This window comes from Myotis lucifugus, unplaced genomic scaffold (genome assembly GCF_000147115.1).
Source record: "Myotis lucifugus unplaced genomic scaffold, Myoluc2.0 scaffold_280, whole genome shotgun sequence".
Taxonomy (NCBI): Eukaryota; Metazoa; Chordata; class Mammalia; order Chiroptera; family Vespertilionidae; genus Myotis; species Myotis lucifugus.
The window spans coordinates 1,266,494-1,284,260 of NW_005871328.1; the positions used below are offsets into that span (position 1 = coordinate 1,266,494).

At 50.7% G+C, this 17,767-nt stretch overlaps 1 protein-coding gene across 1 annotated transcript; it reads left to right on the top strand.

Annotated features, from left to right (window-relative positions):
* The first annotated feature begins 806 nt into the window (after nucleotides 1-806).
* TMEM38A (transmembrane protein 38A) lies at nucleotides 807-15,842 on the top strand. The gene is made up of 6 exons (XM_006099660.2): nucleotides 807-1,000; nucleotides 10,160-10,316; nucleotides 10,558-10,742; nucleotides 11,639-11,726; nucleotides 13,419-13,536; nucleotides 14,271-15,842. The coding sequence occupies exons 1-6, from the start codon at nucleotides 877-879 to the stop codon at nucleotides 14,508-14,510; spliced, it is 912 nt and encodes a 303-aa protein (XP_006099722.1). The 5' UTR covers nucleotides 807-876; the 3' UTR covers nucleotides 14,511-15,842.
* Nucleotides 15,843-17,767: the final 1,925 nt, after the last annotated feature.

Here is a 17,767-nt window from a genome sequence, read left to right on the forward strand (position 1 = left end):
ATCTGTGGGCGGGGCCATCCGGGGATGGATTAGGTCACTCTTGGGAGGCGTGGCGCACAGGGGAAAGGGACCCGCGTGCTGGAGAATTGGCTCCCGGCTTTATCTTCTGGAATGGAATCTCAGATGGCGCTTCTGAGAAAACGGCGCCCAAGACCACGGAGCAGCACAGAGGAGTGGGTCCTGACGCAGTGGGCCGTCCGGGGCACGGACGCCCCGACTGATTGGGGAGGGTCCTCCGGGGCCCCACGAGAGACGCGGATCCCCACTGCCTGTGGCGGGGGACCCTACTGAGCGGTCCCTTTGGAGGACGGAGGTCCCTGTGGGGGATGGAGGTCATAATGTACGGAGTCACATGGAAGACTGGGGTCGCGACAGCTGCCTAGCGGACGAGGTCCTGACTAAAGGGACCCCCTGAGGCACCGGAGAATGGGGCTCTCCACTGATCAGGCCCCACGAGGGATGGAGGTCCCGACCCGAGGGCTCCACAGAGGACGTGGGTCCTCATCGAGCACCACCTGGGCGCGGTTCTAACTGACCCGTCCCCCCTAGGCGGGCTCCGAGCGTGAGGGACCCCTCCACAGTGGACAGCTCCCCTGCCCAGCTCACTCCACCGAGATCGGCACCCGCCTCGCTGGGCTGAATGGAGTCGTGAAGGCTCAGAGGAGGGACAAATTGGGGACACCTGACCGGCCGGGCTGCATGGGACAGGACGGCCGCGGGACAGCTGTCGGCCCTCCTTTCTCCCGGGCCCGGCTTGGGGGCGGTGCCTGGCGGGGGTGGGCGGGCCCCGCAGCGGGGGGTGGGGGGGCGCAGTCGCGGGTTCGTGGGCGGCGGGACGCACCGGGCTGGGGGCTGGGGTGGGACCCGGCGGGCGCCATGGAGCTGCTGTCCGCGCTGAGCCTGGGCGAGCTGGCGCTCAGCTTCTCTCGGGTGCCGCTCTTCCCCGTCTTCGACCTCAGCTACTTCATCGTCTCCATCCTCTACCTCAAGTATGAGCCAGGTGAGCCCGGCGGGCGCAGGGTCGGAGGGGCTGGCATCGCGGGGCGGGGGCGGGGGCGAGGAGGGGGAGTCCTGGATCGTGGCGGGTGACGGGAGACGGGTTCGGGGAGCAGGCAGGTGCTGGGATCTTGGGGTTCTCCCGTGCCGCGGTGGGAGAACCGTGGGGAAACGTGAGGGAGGGCGAGGAGATGTGAGGGCTGGGGGAGGGGAAGCAGCTGGGGCCTGGAGGGCAGGAGAGGACGCTGATCGTTCAGGGGAACAGGTGTTGGGGAGTTTGCAGGGAGAGAAGGGCAGGGGTCCTAGTAGGTAGGGTCGCATGAAGCTGGGTCAGGGGCGTAGGTCGTGGTGAGGGGCCGTCGGGGTGGGCGCCGCGGGCTCGGCCAGATGTCTTGCCGCCCGCAGCGGTGACCTCCCTCCTTGCCCTTGGCTGGGGAGCCGGGGCGGCAGCTGAGTGTCTATATTAGGGCCGGTCGCGCTGGGGTCAGTTTCAGAGAAAGTGACACCGGTGCCCCCTCCCGCTGCCGCTCAGGGAGGCGGCTGCGCTGGACCTCTGCTCCCGCCGGAATTCTTCCAGCTCTGGCCCCATTCTCTGCACGTCCTGAGCCCAACCGGCCCCAGGGTGGGGTAATTTGGGGTCAGCCTTCTCCCCCCAGCTCCAGACCCCCATGGAGAATCGCAGAGGGGAGGACCCGGCTCTTTTCGGATTTAAACACACACACACACACACACACACACACACACACACACACACACACACCATTTTTAAAATGAGGATAAATGGCCTCCACAGAATGTGTTCTATTTTTATACAAGGCTCAGGGACTAGTGATTGTTCTCCCAGTGTTTTAATTATGCTAGTTACACCGGCAAACTACATGGACAGAATTTAGCTTTAGAAAAAAGATTAATCACCCAAAACTTTGTGACCCTTTCTCCCACTTAGATGTAAATTACCCCATAGTCTCGTCTCAGAATGGAAATAGTTTTTTTTAGTGATAAAAATAGGTGCTCCTAGGGGAAGAGATCAACCGAAGGACTTGTATACACGTATATAAGCCAAACCAATGGACATGGACAACAGGGGGATGGGAGCATGAGTGTGCGGGGTGGGGGGGGGGAGGTTGGGGGCTAATGGGGGGGATGAAAAAAAAAAAGAAAAAAAAATAGGTGCTCCTGTTTACTTTAAAATCAAGCCGAAAAGCACAAAGGAAAAGAGAGAGAATTACAGTTGATGTGGTGGCCACCCTTCCAGACCTCTCTTCTCTGCACTTATAACCCCCAGAGTTATGAATGTAAACCCACGATCTTATGCAAAGAGTATCGTACTCTGCTTGCCAAGTGTTTTTGTTCCGTTTTATTTTTGCCAGTCCACAGGCCAGAGCCTATTTTTTTAAAAAGCTTTTCTATAGAGCAGTTACTTTGCAAAGCAAAATAAGCTTTGTATTGTCTGTAGCATGACCACGGGTCTTTATTTCCTGTATGGGGATGAATTCCTGGTGGCTCAGGCCAGTCCCCAGACGAATACAGAACCCAGGTGAGCACACTTAGGAAATCTCCAACCCTGGAGCAGGAGCCTCCCAGGGATGTAGGACATAAGTGTCTGGAGGCAAGGGGTCTCCAGGCCGGCTGGGAGGAGGCAGGAGGGGTCAGCACATTCCCACTGGAGTCACAGAGTAAGTCCTCTGAACTAGAAGTTTGAAGGTTCCTGAAGGTTGAGAGGGTTCAATGGTCCTCAACCCTAGGTGCATGTTTGAGCCTCCTGGGGGCTCTCAAACCCTCCAATTGACTCAGAATATCTGGGGAGGGGCTCTGGTATCCTCCTGTTTGAAGTTCTCCTCCCCCAGTGATTGCTGTCTACTGTCAAGGTTGAGAAACCCCAGCCCAGTACAACTTCCTCCTTTTGTAACTGGGGAAATGGGAAACAGGCGAAGCTAATTTACATAGGCTGTGAGCCTCTTGTCCTGTGGCTGGTAGATGCTGGTGCTGGGGTTCCAACCCAGGTCTGTTTGACCCCAAGAATCACTAGGATTACTCTGGGGTCCAAGCAAGGCGTTGGACTTCGCTGTTAGCCCTCCCACCCCCACCCCCACCCCCACCCCCTTGGTGGTTCTGCTGAACCTTTGTAAAGATCTCTACTCAGAATCCATGTACAGTTTGCAGGAGCAGGTTCAGAATTTGCAGAATCCCTTCAGAAATTAAGTATTTCCAGACAGTGATGGCCCTCTGAGCACCGGTCCTGGGCAACTGCACAGGTCGCACTCTCAGAGATGGGAGCCAGGCCACCTTTAAGGAAAAATCTCCAAATTGGGAGTGATTCTGCCTCTAGCACAGGCTGCTTACTGAGTCTCCATGAGCTTCAGTTTGCTCATCTGTGAAATGGGCTCATTGGTAAAATCATCCTGGACTCCCTTTCCTAGCTGGTGTGACGATCTGTTGAGAACTTTGTCAATGGTAGGGTCTAAGGCACTTGAGAAAGGCACTTACAATTATTTTTAAGGCAGCGAGGGAAGGTGTTTCCTGGGACGCAGGCATTTTCTGGGTCAGGCTTTCCTGAGAATGAAGATGAAGCTGGGAGTGTGGTCCTCGAGTGAACAGCATCTGTGTCCCCTGGGCGCTGGTTAAGAAATGCACAATGCCAGGCCCAGACATGCATTTGAATAAGATCTCCATAAGCACACTAACGTTTGAGAAGCGATGAACTGTAACAGGCTGGAGCTCCTTTTTTAAAAAATATTTTTTTATTGACTTCAAAGAGAGGAAGGGAGAGGGAGAAAGAGATAGAAGCATTAATGATGGGAGAGAATCATTGATCAGCTGCCTCCTGCATGCCCCCACTGGGGATAAGGGCATGTGCCCTGACTGGAAATTGAACCGTGACCTCCTGGTTCATAGGCCAACACTCAAACACTGAGCAACACTGGCTGGTCTGGGGCTCCTTATTAAACCGAGAGTTGCTTCCTGGGGCAGGGGGTTTGGGTCTGGCTCACTTCCAGGACCCCCAGCTCTATGCAAGAAGACAGGAGGAAGCAGTGGGTGCTGGCTGTTGCCTGCATTATTAAAGGAAGGAAGGAAAGGAGAGAGGAAGGAAGGAAGGAAGGAAGGAAGGAAGGAAGGAAGGAAGGAAGGAAAGAAGGAAGGAAGGAAGGAATTATAATCCCGGTTACCTTGGGCCTGATCCATCCAAAGAACTTTTCAGACCAGTGGTCCTCAGATTAGACCCACTTTGAGAGCTTTTAAAAATCATCTAGGCAGCATCCCTCCATCATTTAAATCAGAATCTCTGGGGGCAGCACCAGCATCAGTATTTTATTTTCTATAGAGCAGTTACTTTGCAACGCAAAATAAGCTTTGTATTGTTGTAGCATGACCACGGGTCTGTATTTCCTGTATGGGGATGAATTCCTGGTGGCTCAGGCCAGTCCCCAGGTGAGTACAGAACCCAGCACACCTAGGAAATCTCCAACCGTGGAGCAGGAGCCTCCCAGGGATGTAGGACACAGGCGTCTGGAGGCAAGGGGTCTCCAGGCCGGCTGGGAGGAGACAGGAGGGGTCAGCACATTCCCACTGGAGTCACAGAGTAAGTCTTCTGAACTAGAAGTTTTGCCAATACGTCTTATAAAATGCCTTTATCTTATCACACCATTTAAATATTTTCTAAAATATATTTTTCAGTTATAATATTATATTGGTTTCAGGTGTTTTAAAGTTCCCCACATGAGACCCGGGTCTCTCCATCACTGTTTCCCAGCCTCAGCTCTATTGGTGGTTAGAACCAGGCCATTCTCTGCGGTGGGGGCAGCTCTGTGCATTTCAGGGTGTTTTGCAGCATCCCTGGCCTCTACCCACTAGCTGCTGATCTTTTTACCGTCTCCATAGCTCTACCCATTGTGACAACCAACACTGTCCCCATACATTGCCAATATCCCAGATATTTGCTCCCAATTGAGAACCATTGATCTAGACCAGTGGTTCTCAACCTTCCTAATGCCGCGACCTTTTAATACAGTTCCTCATGTTGTGGTGACCCCCAATTTCATTGTTACAAATTGAACATAATTAAAGCATAGTGATTAATCACAAAAACACTATGTAATTATATATGTGTTTTTCAATGGTCTTAGGCAATCCCTGTGAAAGGGTTGTTCGACCTCCAAAGGGGTCGCGACCCACAGGTTGAGAACCGCTGATCTAGACTGAATCTCAACCTCCAGTGCTATCAAGGACCAGGCAGGTGACAGATGGGAAGCAATAAACCAGCTTGCGAGGACCTTGCCCAGGTGAGATCCAGCCAGGCTCATCTCCACCTGGTTGGGGCTGGAACCATCAGAACTGGTTTTTCAAGGGAAGCTGGAAATGTGATTTGGCTATTGGAACTCTTCTTTTTTTTCTTTTCATTTTCTTTTATTTAAATTAATAGACTTTATTTCTAGAGCCATTTTAGAGCTAGATCAAAATTAATCTGAAACGACAGTTTCTGTATATTACTGACCACCCCCATCACATACACATAGTCTTTCCCACCATCAACATTCTCTGCCAGAGTGGTACATTTGTTACAATTAATGAACCAACATAAATATCAACATTGTTATCATGTAATTATTATTATCATAGATTGACATCATTATCAACCAGTCTATAGTTTACATTAGGAGTCTTTGGTGGTGTACATTTATGAATTTTGACAAATGTATAATGACATGTATTCACCATTCTAGTATCATACAGAATAGTTTTACTGCCTTAAAAATCCCCTGTGCTCCACCTATTCATTACTCTCCCCTACCCTCCACCTGGAACCCCCACCAATCTCTCATCTTTTTTCTTTTTTAAATATGTTTTTATTGATTTCAGAGACAGGAAGGGAGAGGGAGAGAGAGAGAAACATCAATGATGAGAGAGAATCATTGCTCGGCTGCCTCCTGCATGCCCCCTACTGGGGATGGAGCCAAAACTCCGGCATGTGCCCTGACTGGGAATCGAACAGTGACCTTCTGGTTCATGGGTTGATGCTCAACCACTGAGCCACACCAGCCAGGCAACCGCTGATCTTTTTACTGTCTCCATAGTTCTACTTTTTCCAGCTTGTCATAGAGTTAGACTCATGCAATCTGTATCCTTTTCAGACTGGCTTCTTCCACTTGGTAATATGCATTTAGGGTTCCTCCACATCTTTTCATGGCTTGATAGGTCATTTCTTTTTACTGTTAAGTAATATTCCATGGTATGGATGTACTACAGTTTAATTTTTAAACTATTGAAGGACATCTTGGCTACAGTTTGAACATTTAAAAAATTCTGTGTGGGTACCAGGCCAGTGTGGCTCAGTGGCTGAGCATCGACCCATGAACCAGGAGGTTGAGGTTCGATTCCCCATCAGGGCACATGCTCAAGTTGCAGGCTCGATCCCCAGTAGGGGGCATGCAGGAGGCAGCCAAGCAGTGATTCTCTCTCATCATTGATGTTTCTCTCTCTCTCTCCCTCTCCCTTCCTCTCTCTGAAATCAATGAAAGCACATTTAAAAAACAATCCTGTGTGAGCTAAGAGAACACTTTCTTGATCTCTGGTTTAAACTGTAAGCTTTTTGAGGGCAGATGGCTACTCATCCCCAACCTTGCAAGGCAGGGACTACCAACTCCAACAAGGAAGGAAACTGAGGCAGAGAGCTTTGCTCAAAGGCTCAAGAAAAGAGGATTTAGAGTTGCTGAGAGATTCTGTCAGTACACCTCATATGCTTAGACCTCAGACTAAATAGCACCAAACGAGGGGCAGTGCTGAAAATGCCCTGGGGAACCTTCTAGCACTTCCCTGCCGTGGGAATGTCATGGAGCCCATCTAGGAGACCTGACCAGGGCCTCCTCCTCCCTCGAAGGCAGAGCTGATTTTTATAAATCCTCCACTAGAATTTCCACCCGCGGGTACTTTCCATTTCAGTTCAGTTCCAGGAATAACTCTCACACAATTACTAGGCAATAAGCAATTCTTTCCCTCCTCGGGTGCACTGAGGTGACCAACTCAGCCAGGTTTGCCCAAGACAAGAATCCAAAGTCCCATGTCCCTGGAACTCTTAGGCCCCAGGCAAACTGGGATAGCAACTAAGCAGATTGAAGCCAGGAGAGGGGAGAACTTTAGTGGCAAACCTGGGCCTGAAACCTGTATTTTGCTGCTTCTGGGTGCTATCCCCAAACCAAGGAGTGTGGCAAAGGAAGGATCTAGGGGGACTGTTTTTCAGCCCCTGCCTTGCTATGGGTCTTCAGGGCAGGTTGTCTCCATCAGCCTCAGTCTTCCCATCTGTAGCAATGGGGAGACTGTTCCTGTCCTTCCAGGATTGCCAGGAGGGTATTGATAATGATAAGAAACATGATGATTATACTGCACGCTGCATTGATTCATCAATACAACTCCATGAATGGGGTACTCTCATTCTCTCTTTTTGTTAATACTCCCCCGAGAACATGCAGAGAGAGAGAGAGAGAGAGAGAGAGAGAGAGAGAGAGAGAGAGAGAGAGAGAAATCAGTGGGAGAGAGAAACATCTATCGGTTGTCTTCCATCTGCTCCCCAACTAGGGATCAAACCCAAAAACCAGGTATGTGCACTGACTGGGAATCAAACCTGCAACCTTTCGGTGCACAGAACGAAGGCTCAATCAAATGAGCCTCATTCTCTTTTGACAGCAGAGACTGGGGAGGGAGCAGTCATTTGCCCAAGGCCATGCCTGAATGAGCAGCAGAGCCAAAACCCAGGCGTGTGACTTTATTTTAATTAGGACTCACCATGATACAAACATGGAACCTGCTTTACTCCTGCGAAACCCAGGTCCTCACCCCCACTCCCCAGTCTCAGTCCCTGGGATAGCCCCAGAGGGCACCCAAAAGACCCTGGAAAGAATTCAACCCCTGGGGGCTATTTTTAAACGCAGAGGTATCCATTTCTGCAAAACATGGGTGCCTCACCTGACCTGGTCCCTGCAGGCCCCACCAGCTGCTCTGAAGGATTACCGCTCAGCTGGCAGGGTTTTAAATAGACACTCCAGAGAAGAGAACGCTGCTTTCTTAAATCCTGTGATTAAATCCTTCAATGCTGAGACTTTAGGTCCTAAAGTCGCGACCCCTTTGGCGGTCGAACGACCCTTTCACAGGGGTCGCCTAAGACCATCCTGCATATCAGATATTTACAATACGATTCATAACAGTAGCAACATTACAGTTATGAAGTAGCACGAAAATAATTTTATGGTTGGGTCACAACATGAGGAACTGTATTTAAAGGGCCAGAAGGTTGAGAACCACTGCCTTAGGATAATCTGGCAGGGAAAGGATGCGAATGGTGCAAGTAACTGCATGGTGAGATTGAGGAGGGAAAATTTGGCTCCAATCATCGTTAGGAGTTGAGCAAAGAAGGGATTAAGGGTTTGCACCTGACAGAAGGAAAGGGCCACACAGAGAAAAAAATAGTTTGTCCAAGATCACATGGTTAGTTGGTGGGGATGGCGAAGAGGAAGGGGAGTGTGTTGATGATTTACTCTAAAACAGCTTTTATTAGGCATGCTTGCTCATTATAAAATGTAGTATATCCAAGAGAATGGTGAAATAACTTGTGATCTAGTTCTATGATGGAACATTATACAACAGTAAAAAATGAATATTATTTTTAAAAATACTGTGCTCAGTGAAAGAGACAAATGCAAAAGGCCATGTTATATACAGGGGTGGGCAAAAGCAGATTTACATTTGTAATACAAATAAACAATACAATGATTAATAACAATACAAGAATAAACTCTGTTTTGTGTACTCACACCTGTAAACCTACTTTGCCCACCTCTATATTTCCATCTACATGTACTATATAAGTTTTTTTAAAAAATATATTTTATTGTTTTTTTTTACAGAGAGGAAGGGAGAGGGAGAGGGATACAAAGTTAGAAACATCGATGAGAGAAACATCGATTCAGCTGCCTCTTGCACGCCCCCTACTGGGGATGTGTCCGCAACCCAGGTACATGCCCTTGACCGGAATCGAACCTGGGACCCTTCAGTCCTCAGGCCGACGTTCTATCCGCTGAGCCAAACCGGTTAGGGCCTATATAAGTTTTAGGACATTTTCATCACCCCAAAAGAAAATCCCATTGCTATTAACTGTCACTCCCCATTGCCCCTCCCCCAGCCCCTGCCAATCACTAATTTGCTTTCTGTTTCTATGGATTTGCCTGCTCTGACATTTCATATAAATGGTATCCTACAATATATGGTCTTATGGCTTTTTGTGTCTGGCTGCTTTCACTTAGCATGTTTTCAAGACTCATCTATGTTGTAGTATCTATCAAGACTTCATTCCTGCCCTGGCCAATGTGCCCAGTGGTTAGAGCATTGGTCTGCACACCGAAGGGTTGAAGGTTTGATTCCCAGTCAAAGGGCACGTACCTGCTTGCAAGTTCAATCACCAGCCAGTCAGGATGAGTGCGGGAGGCAACCAATCACTGTGTCTCACATCAGTGTTTCTCTCTCTCTCCCTCCCACCCCCCACAAAAGACTTTATTCCTTTTTTAAAATTAATTTATTTTCCAATTACAGTTGACATACAATATTATATTATTTTCATGTGTACAATATAGTGATTAGACACTTATCTACCTTACGAAGTAAACACTCCAATAAGGACTTCATTCCTTTTTAAGGCTGAATAATGTTCCATTGTATGGATAGGTCACAGTTTGTATCTATATATCATTTGATGGACACTGAGGATGTTTCCACCTTTTGATGATTATGTTGCTATGAACATGGACTTTTTAAAAAAATGTTTTTATTGGTGTTTAGAGAGAGAGAGAGGAAGGGAGAGGGAGAGAGAGGGAGAGAAATATCAATGTGAGAAACATAGATCGGCTGCCTCCTGCACGTCCCCTACTGAGGATCAAGGCCACAACCTGGGCTTGTGCCCTAACCAGGAATCGAACTGGCGACCTTTTGGTGCCTGGGACAATACTCAGCCAACTGAGCCACACTGACTGGACAATTTATCTTTCTGAGGTCCACAGTTCAACTCACACACCTTCTCTGTGTCTGTCTGGAATATTATTCAGCCTTAAAAAGAAAGGAAATTCTGACACGTGCTACCAAATACTATACGATTCCTCCCCCTTATCCCCCTGCCTCCCAGGAGCAGTGGAGCTGGCCCGGCGCCACCCCATGGCATCCTGGCTGTGTGCCATGCTGCACTGCTTCGGGAGTTACATCCTGGCTGATCTGCTCCTCGGGGAGCCCCTGATCGACTACTTCAGCAACAACTCCAGCGTCCTGCTGGCCTCCGCTGTCTGGTAAGCATTGCCAGGCTGGCTGGGCGTGGGAGAGCAGCGCCGGAGGGCAGGGGTGACCCATTCACCAGAGAGGTGGGAGGCGGGCGGGACCGGGATCCAACTGCACAACCTCCACAGAGGCCCTGAGGGCACTGCTCTGTTGCTCAGCTCTGTCCTGAGCCAGGCACGCAGGAAGGATACAACCTCGCCTCCCAGGGCCCCCGGAATCTCTCCCCCTGATGCTTGGCATTCTCTCCCGAAGGTACCTGATTTTCTTCTGTCCCCTGGACCTCTTTTACAAGTGTGTCTGCTTCCTGCCTGTGAAACTCATCTTTGTGGCCATGAAGGAGGTGGTGAGAGTCCGAAAGATCGCCGTGGGCATCCACCACGCGCATCACCACTACCACCACGGGTGGTTCGTCATGATTGCCACTGGCTGGGTCAAAGGTAAACAGGACCATAATGATGACAACCGAGAAGCACCCAGTTGAGAACCCTGGTCCAGTGGTCCATATTGGGCAGCCAGGCTGAGGGGTACCAGGACTGCTGCAGGGGTCCAGGCTGCCCATTAGCCCACACCTTTAGAGCAAATGAGAAGATTCTTCCAGAAGTTTAACCATCACAGGCAAATAGGACAATGATGAAACAATGACAGCTGATACCCAGAGCAGGGTTTCTCAATTGCGGCACTACTGACATTTGGTGCTGGATCATTCTCTGTGGTGGGGGCCATCCTATGAATGGCCAGGGGTTGAGCAGCATCCCTGGCCCCCACCCACCAAGAGCACACCCCCCTCCCCAGTTGTGACAACCAAAAATGTCTCTAGACGTTGCCAAATGCCTCCTCGGGAGACAAAATCACCTCAGTTGTGAACCCCTGGTGCAAGTCTGGAACCCCAGCTGGCAGCCGCTCCTGGAGAGGGTATTCTTTCTGGAAATGTAATCACTGTGTCTCCAGGAAGCCTGTACCAATTCCCCGGGGAGGTAGCATGCCTCCCGGAGGGCAAGTGGCTTGAGAAAGATTGAGAGCTCAGAGTCCTGAGGAGAGAGGCTATGTGTAGGGGGCCCCCTGGGAGCCCCAGGCACAGCTCAGGGTCCTGGATTGGAAGCCTCAGGGCAGACAGCCCAGGTTGGTCCAAGCCTTGCAGGTGGGGTGTTAGCTGATTCCTTCACACTTGTTTTGCTGTGTGACCTTCGGCCCGACTCTGCCTGCTCTGAGCGTTTCCTCACCTGCCACTGATCCTCATACATCCGGCTCATTGTCCCCCTGGAGAGGATTCCGGGAGCCGAGAGTCTGCTTCCTTGGGGGTGGCGGGTTCGTTCAGAAGCACCCTGTTTCGTAGGCTCTGGTGTTGCCCTCATGTCCAACTTTGAGCAGCTGCTCCGAGGGGTCTGGAAGCCAGAGGCCAACGAGATCATGCACATGTCCTTGTGAGTACCCCGTCCTCCCCGTCTGTTCCTCCTGTGCCCCCTGGACCTGACCCTGGATTGGATACTTCTGGTAACTTGGAGGTCCAGCCCCTGATTCTGCCTTCCAGAAGCTTCCAGAGGACATGTCTGGGGGAACCCAGAGAGGGAAGCACAACTCTGCCTAGGGCACAGGGGCAGGCAGAGATGCGGGGAAGTCAGATACTTGATTTGGGTTTTGAAGAGTGAATAGGAGTTTTCTGGCAAAGAAGGAGCCTCTGATTCAGAAGGCCATCACTTCTGCCAAGTCAGAAAAGCAACAACAATTCTGCCTGGTTCTGCAGGGTGGGCGTGCACAGGTGGGTGGGGAGCATGGGGCACGGAGTGGGGGAATTCGGCTGGAGCTACCAGGTAAGTGGAGAATGGTGGGCAGGGCCAGACTGCAGCATCGAGGACCTAACCCAGAACCCTGCACTGCATTTAGCCTAATGCATTTTTAAAAAACCTCACAGAGTCAGACTAGTTCAATGTTCTCCCAATCTACAATAAGTAAGACTATAGCTATTAAAATATGACAAAATTAAAAGGCTTACCCATAGACCAATGACAAGTGCCTGTTGTTTTACACTTTGGAAAATGTGGCTTTATCTCGTTTCATCTCCACGAGAAATCTGTTCCCACCCTCAATTCACTGACGGAGAAATAGGGCCCAGATGGCTGCATCGCCTGCTACTAAGCAGGCAAGTGGCTTCCCCTCTCGGATTCTATTTCTGCCTCATCAGCTGAGGGGGAGGCTTCCATGGAATCACAGACATAACCCCCTGGGCCTGGTACCCGGTGAGGGCTTTGGAAATATCATCATTAGGTACATGCAGTGAGTGGCAGACATCAGGAGCAGAAGTCATGGGTCTGTCTCTTGCAACAAGTTAAAATCTTAGAAACCCAGCCTGCAAGGAAGAAAAGGAAAGCTAAGAAAATGGTTTGTTGTAATCCCACATCCTGGGGAGTGTGCTGTTTGGGGGTCCCTAAGACCACCCTCGGGTTTGATGATTCACCTGGACTCACAGAACTCGGCAAAGCCCTTTCGCTCGGGGTTACACTTTATTACAGGATACAGACTAAAATGGGCAAAGGTAAGAGACACCTGGGGCAGCATCCAGGCGAGACCGGGCTGAGCTTCTGGCTGTCCCCTCTCCGTGGAGCCGTGTGGACGGCGCCTGTTTCTCCCAGCATCCACGTGCGACTATGTGCACTGAATGGTCACAGCAAACTTCCAAACTCTGGTGCCCAGGGATTTACTGGGGCTCAGTGACACTGACATAGCCGACCACCTGCGTGACTGACCTCAGCCTCCAGCTCCCCTAGAAGTTGAGCTGATACCACAGGGCCCCAGATCCCCACCGTAAATCACACTCTGACTCTCTGGTGTGACCCACAGTCCCCAAGTAAACAAAGGCTCCTGTCACACAGGACACTCCCAGCGCTTAGAGCACACCTCCCAGGCTCCAGAGACAAAGGCCAGATCTCTCTGAGTCCAGTTAACCCTTGACTGCACAGAGACACCACCTCCTCCACGCCATGTGGGTCTTTTCCCCTTTCACACTCAGCCAATGGGAGCTGGGGCCGGCTGGGGGCAGGCAGAGGAGGGGGTCTGGGACAGAGGTACAAAGGCCTGAGCGTGCCGTGCCTCCCAGTAACCACGGCTGTCCCCTCCAGCCCCACCAAGGCCAGCCTGTACGGAGCTATCCTCTTCACCCTCCAGCAGACGCGCTGGCTCCCGGTGTCCAAAGCCAGTCTCATCTTCATCTTCACCATGTTCATGGTGTCCTGTAAGGTAAGCCTCCCTGTCCTGACCCACGCCCACCTGCACTTTCCTGTCCAAGAAAGGAGACCCCCAAGTGGGGATGGAGGCCGGGACCTTGCCCGTAGGCCTGTGCATGGAGGGGGTCTGAGAAGAGCAGTGTCCGGCAGGTGGGCTCGGGAGTGAGGGAACAAGTCTTTCCAAGCAGAAGGCCCAGCCTAGGAAAAGCTGAGAGGGGGCCAGGAGTGTGCGGGGTCTGCGTGCCTTGGGTGTGGAGAGTAGAGGGACAAGATGCAGGGAAGGTGCCCTCAGGACGCTGGGCTAGACCAAGAATGGGGCTGGTCTGATCGTCAGGCCTTGAGTTGGGGTCTCCCCGCCCCCCAGGAGGAGTCTTGAGGGGCCACATCCTCCTCCCTCCCTGTGGAGCTGGTCCAGAGGTACAAAGGCCTGAGCTGTCAAAAGAGAATTAGTGACTCCAGGCCAAGCAGAGCTCCTCCCTGAGCCCAGGTGTGGGAGAACTTCTGGGGAGAGTGACCCGCTGTCCCGCTGAGCCCAGCCTGGTCTTGGTTTTAGCACCAAAAGTTCCACATCGCGGGACAGTAGGTCACCCTCCTGGGGGGTGAGGGGTTGTGCAGCCAGAGGGCTGGGTGTGGCCTACCTCTGACCTTGATCTGGCTGATCTTCTCTCCCCCCACCCCCTTGGCTTTCTCTCTCCATCTCTCTCTGTCGCTCTGCTGTCCCCCTGTCCCCCTGCCACCCCTCCTCAGGTGTTCCTGACAGCCACTCACTCCCACAGCTCCCCTTTCGATGTTCTGGAGAGCTATGTCTGTCCCGTGCTGTTTGGGACGGCCTTGGTGGGTGACCATCACCACGACAACCACGGTGGGGCCCATGGAGGGTCCCACGGTGGCAGTGGGCCCGGCTCCCCGCACTCCGCCATGGCCACCAAGTCCAAGGAGGAGCTGAGTGAGGGCTCCAGGAAGAAGAAAACCAAGAAGGCAGATTAGGGAGTGGCCCACGGGGCTTGTGGGGTGCTGGGGGGAAGACCCAGAACCTTCAGAGTCAGGGGTGGGGGAGGTGTCTTGGGCTCAATTGTCCCCTCTCCAGGCCTCACCTTCCCTGTCTGCAAACTGGGGCCTTTAGCCCACCCTCTGGGGTTGATGTGAGGGGTTAGATGAGATATGGGGTAAAGGGCGTTTGTAGGAATGGGGGTTCTCTCTGTGGAACCCCTGTTGAGCCAGATTTGGGGGGAGGGGGCACAGAATCATGGCAGTGGCTCCAGCCAGAAACACGGGCAGTTATGTTCTTGGCTCTATTATTTCCTTTTGAAATTACATTTTGACTGTATTTCAAGCATTATTGAGACATTTATTTGACGGATGATTCCTGAGTACCTCCTGCGATACAGCTGCTGTGATTTCCAATCTTGCTGACTCCAGGGCATCCCTGGGCAAGGGGCCTCCTTCTCTGAGCCTTGCGCTCCCCATCTGTGCAATGGGGTCCCCTGGCCCTCCTCTGCACAAGAGCTGATGTGAGGCTGGACGTGAACCAGCCTCGTGTGCTCAGAAGCACGGTGCGGTCAGCAGGAGAGCCATGGCGGGTGTTCCCTGTGCTTGAGAACTGCTTTGTGCTTTAGATCGTTTGTGTCTGTGGGTTGGAGACCCCCACAAGTTACCTGGCAGGAAGGAGGCCTTCAGTAGACACATCTAGGCCAGGCTTGAGAACTTGGGAGGGTGGGAAAGGCTTGTTCTGATCCTTGGCTTCGGGCTACCCCTAAACCAAAGAAAGACAGCTGGCTGAGCGGGGGCTCCAGGGTCCAGCTATGTCCAGGGGGCTCCAAGCACTTGCTGTTGGGCCCTGGAAGCATCAGGCCTTCCTCACGCCGGCTCATTGCTGCTCATTTAGTCACTCAACAAACATGTTTCCGCCTACTCTGGGGCAGGCTGGGAACTTGCTTCTGGGTGAATAAGGAGGATGGTAGCTGAAGGCCCCTCCCAGCTGCCTTCATCTAATCCTAGGTCACCAGGATGCCTGAGAGAGGTGGGTAGATTGAGTATGGCCAGTCGCTGGTGGGAGTTTGGGCCCAGACCAGGCCAGCAGAGGCTGCCCTCTGCACATGGGTGCTCAGAATGTGCTCAGGGCATCAGCCTGCAGCTGCTTCGAGATTGTCTTGGAGTTATTGGGGTCCCAGGTGTTGCCCAGCTGCTGGGAAAGTGCCTTGATCGGGTGATACCTGGGAGCTGGGTGGGTCCTAAGACTGTAAGGCCCTGAATTCATCCTCTTGCATGTCCATCAAGGCTCGGCACGAAGGTTCAGCAAATAAATCTGTTGTGAGAGAACCCTGTTGGCTTATCTGATTCATTCCTGCTTTTTTCTTTTTTTAAAATTTAAAAAATATATTTTTATTGATTTCAGAGAGGGAGAGGGAGAGAGAGATAAAAACATCAATGATGAGAGAAAATCATTGATTGGCTGCCTCCTGCACACCCCCCACTGGGGATCAAGCCCACAACCCAGGCATATGCCCTTGACCAGAATCTAACCCATGACCCTTCAGTCCGCAGGCCGACGCTCTGTCCACTGAGCCAAGCCGGCTAGGGCCCTGCTTTTTTCTTAGAGATGCTCAGAGGTTCCTGGGGAAGGAGGCTCATGGCAGCCCTTGACCGCCAGTGGGAAGTAGTGGCCGTGGGTGAGGTCTGGGTTCAAATTTTCACTCTGCCACCAACAGGTCATGGGGCCTCCCCTTTTCCAAGCCTGTTTGCTTCTTGGGAAAAGGGGGTGATAATTATCATTGTCCTTCAAAGTAGGTGGGATTCAATGGAGTGTTTGGAATTTGCAGCTAAGAGTCTGTGCAAGATTCTGTTAATAGAAAAAGACAAGCCACAGACTGGGAGGAAATCTTTGAGAATTATATATCTGATCAAGAATTGTATCCGGAATATATAAAGAATTCTCAAAACTCAAATATAGGGAAACAGCCCAATTTTAAAATGAGCAAAAGATTTGAATGGACATTTTGCCATAAAGAATATAGAAATAAGCACACAAAGAGACCCTCAACATCCGTGGCCATCAGAAAAATTGGTGGGAAGGTACCACTTCATGCCCGTGAGGATGGCTACAAATAAAAAGACTGACCATGCTTAGTGCTGGGGAGGATGTGGAGCAACTGGGACTCTCATACACTGCAGACCGTGTAGCCCAAGCATGTCAAACTCAGAGGCTAACACGGGCCAAATAAACTAGGTTTAAGTTTACGTGGGCCGCAAAAAAACAAAAGCTTCAATTTTCATAGAAACGTAGGTTTATTTCGATAGAGACATGCTGAATACAAAGGGCTGAAATAAATGAGTAACCGTTAACATAAAAAATAGAACATTTTAATAAAAATTAATATTTTTTCTTGAACATTAACTTACCAGACACTGAATAACTGCACACATTAATAAGCGTAATGCAAATAAACCTATTTTTCTTGTTCTCTGAAAGTGAAATATTTCCTGTTGCGCACACCAAACAAGTCAGTACAAGACTAATGACGTGGCAATCGGCTGCTAAAATATTCGCTGCTGGTGTTAGTGGGGAGAAATGGTGCGCCTGTGCGTAAGGCGCGTAAGGGAAATGAATGCAACACGATTATAGTCATCAGTCATTAGTGAACGTTGTAGTTCGTTATTCATAATTATGTATAACAGGATATTGTAAAAATCAAGTTATGAAATTTTTATTAAAACGTTTCTTACATATCGTTATATTGGCTGGGCCCCAAAAATATTCGTTGTGGGCCGCATGTAGGCCGTGAGTTTGACATGCTTGGTGTAGCCCCTTTGGAAGGCAGTTTGGCAGTTTCTTAAAAAGTTAAAAGTGCACTTATCATATCACCCAGCATCGCACTCTTGAGTATTTGCCCAAGAGAAATGAAAGTGTGTCCACACAAAGACATGTACATGAAAGTTCATTTTTTAAAGAAAATTGTTGACAGTATTACAGATGTCCCCCATTTTTCTCTTTGCACCCCTCCACCCAACCCCTGCCCCACCCAAGGCCTCCCTCACACTATTGTTTATGTCCATGGGCTATGCATATATGCACATACCAGTATGTTCTTTGGTTAATCTCTTCCCATCCCTCCCACCCCATTCCCTCTGAGAGCTGTCAGTCTATTCCATGCATCCATGTCTCTGGACCTATTTTGTTCATCAGTTTATTTTGTTCACTAGATTCCATATATAAGTGAGATCATGTGATATTTGTCTATGACTGG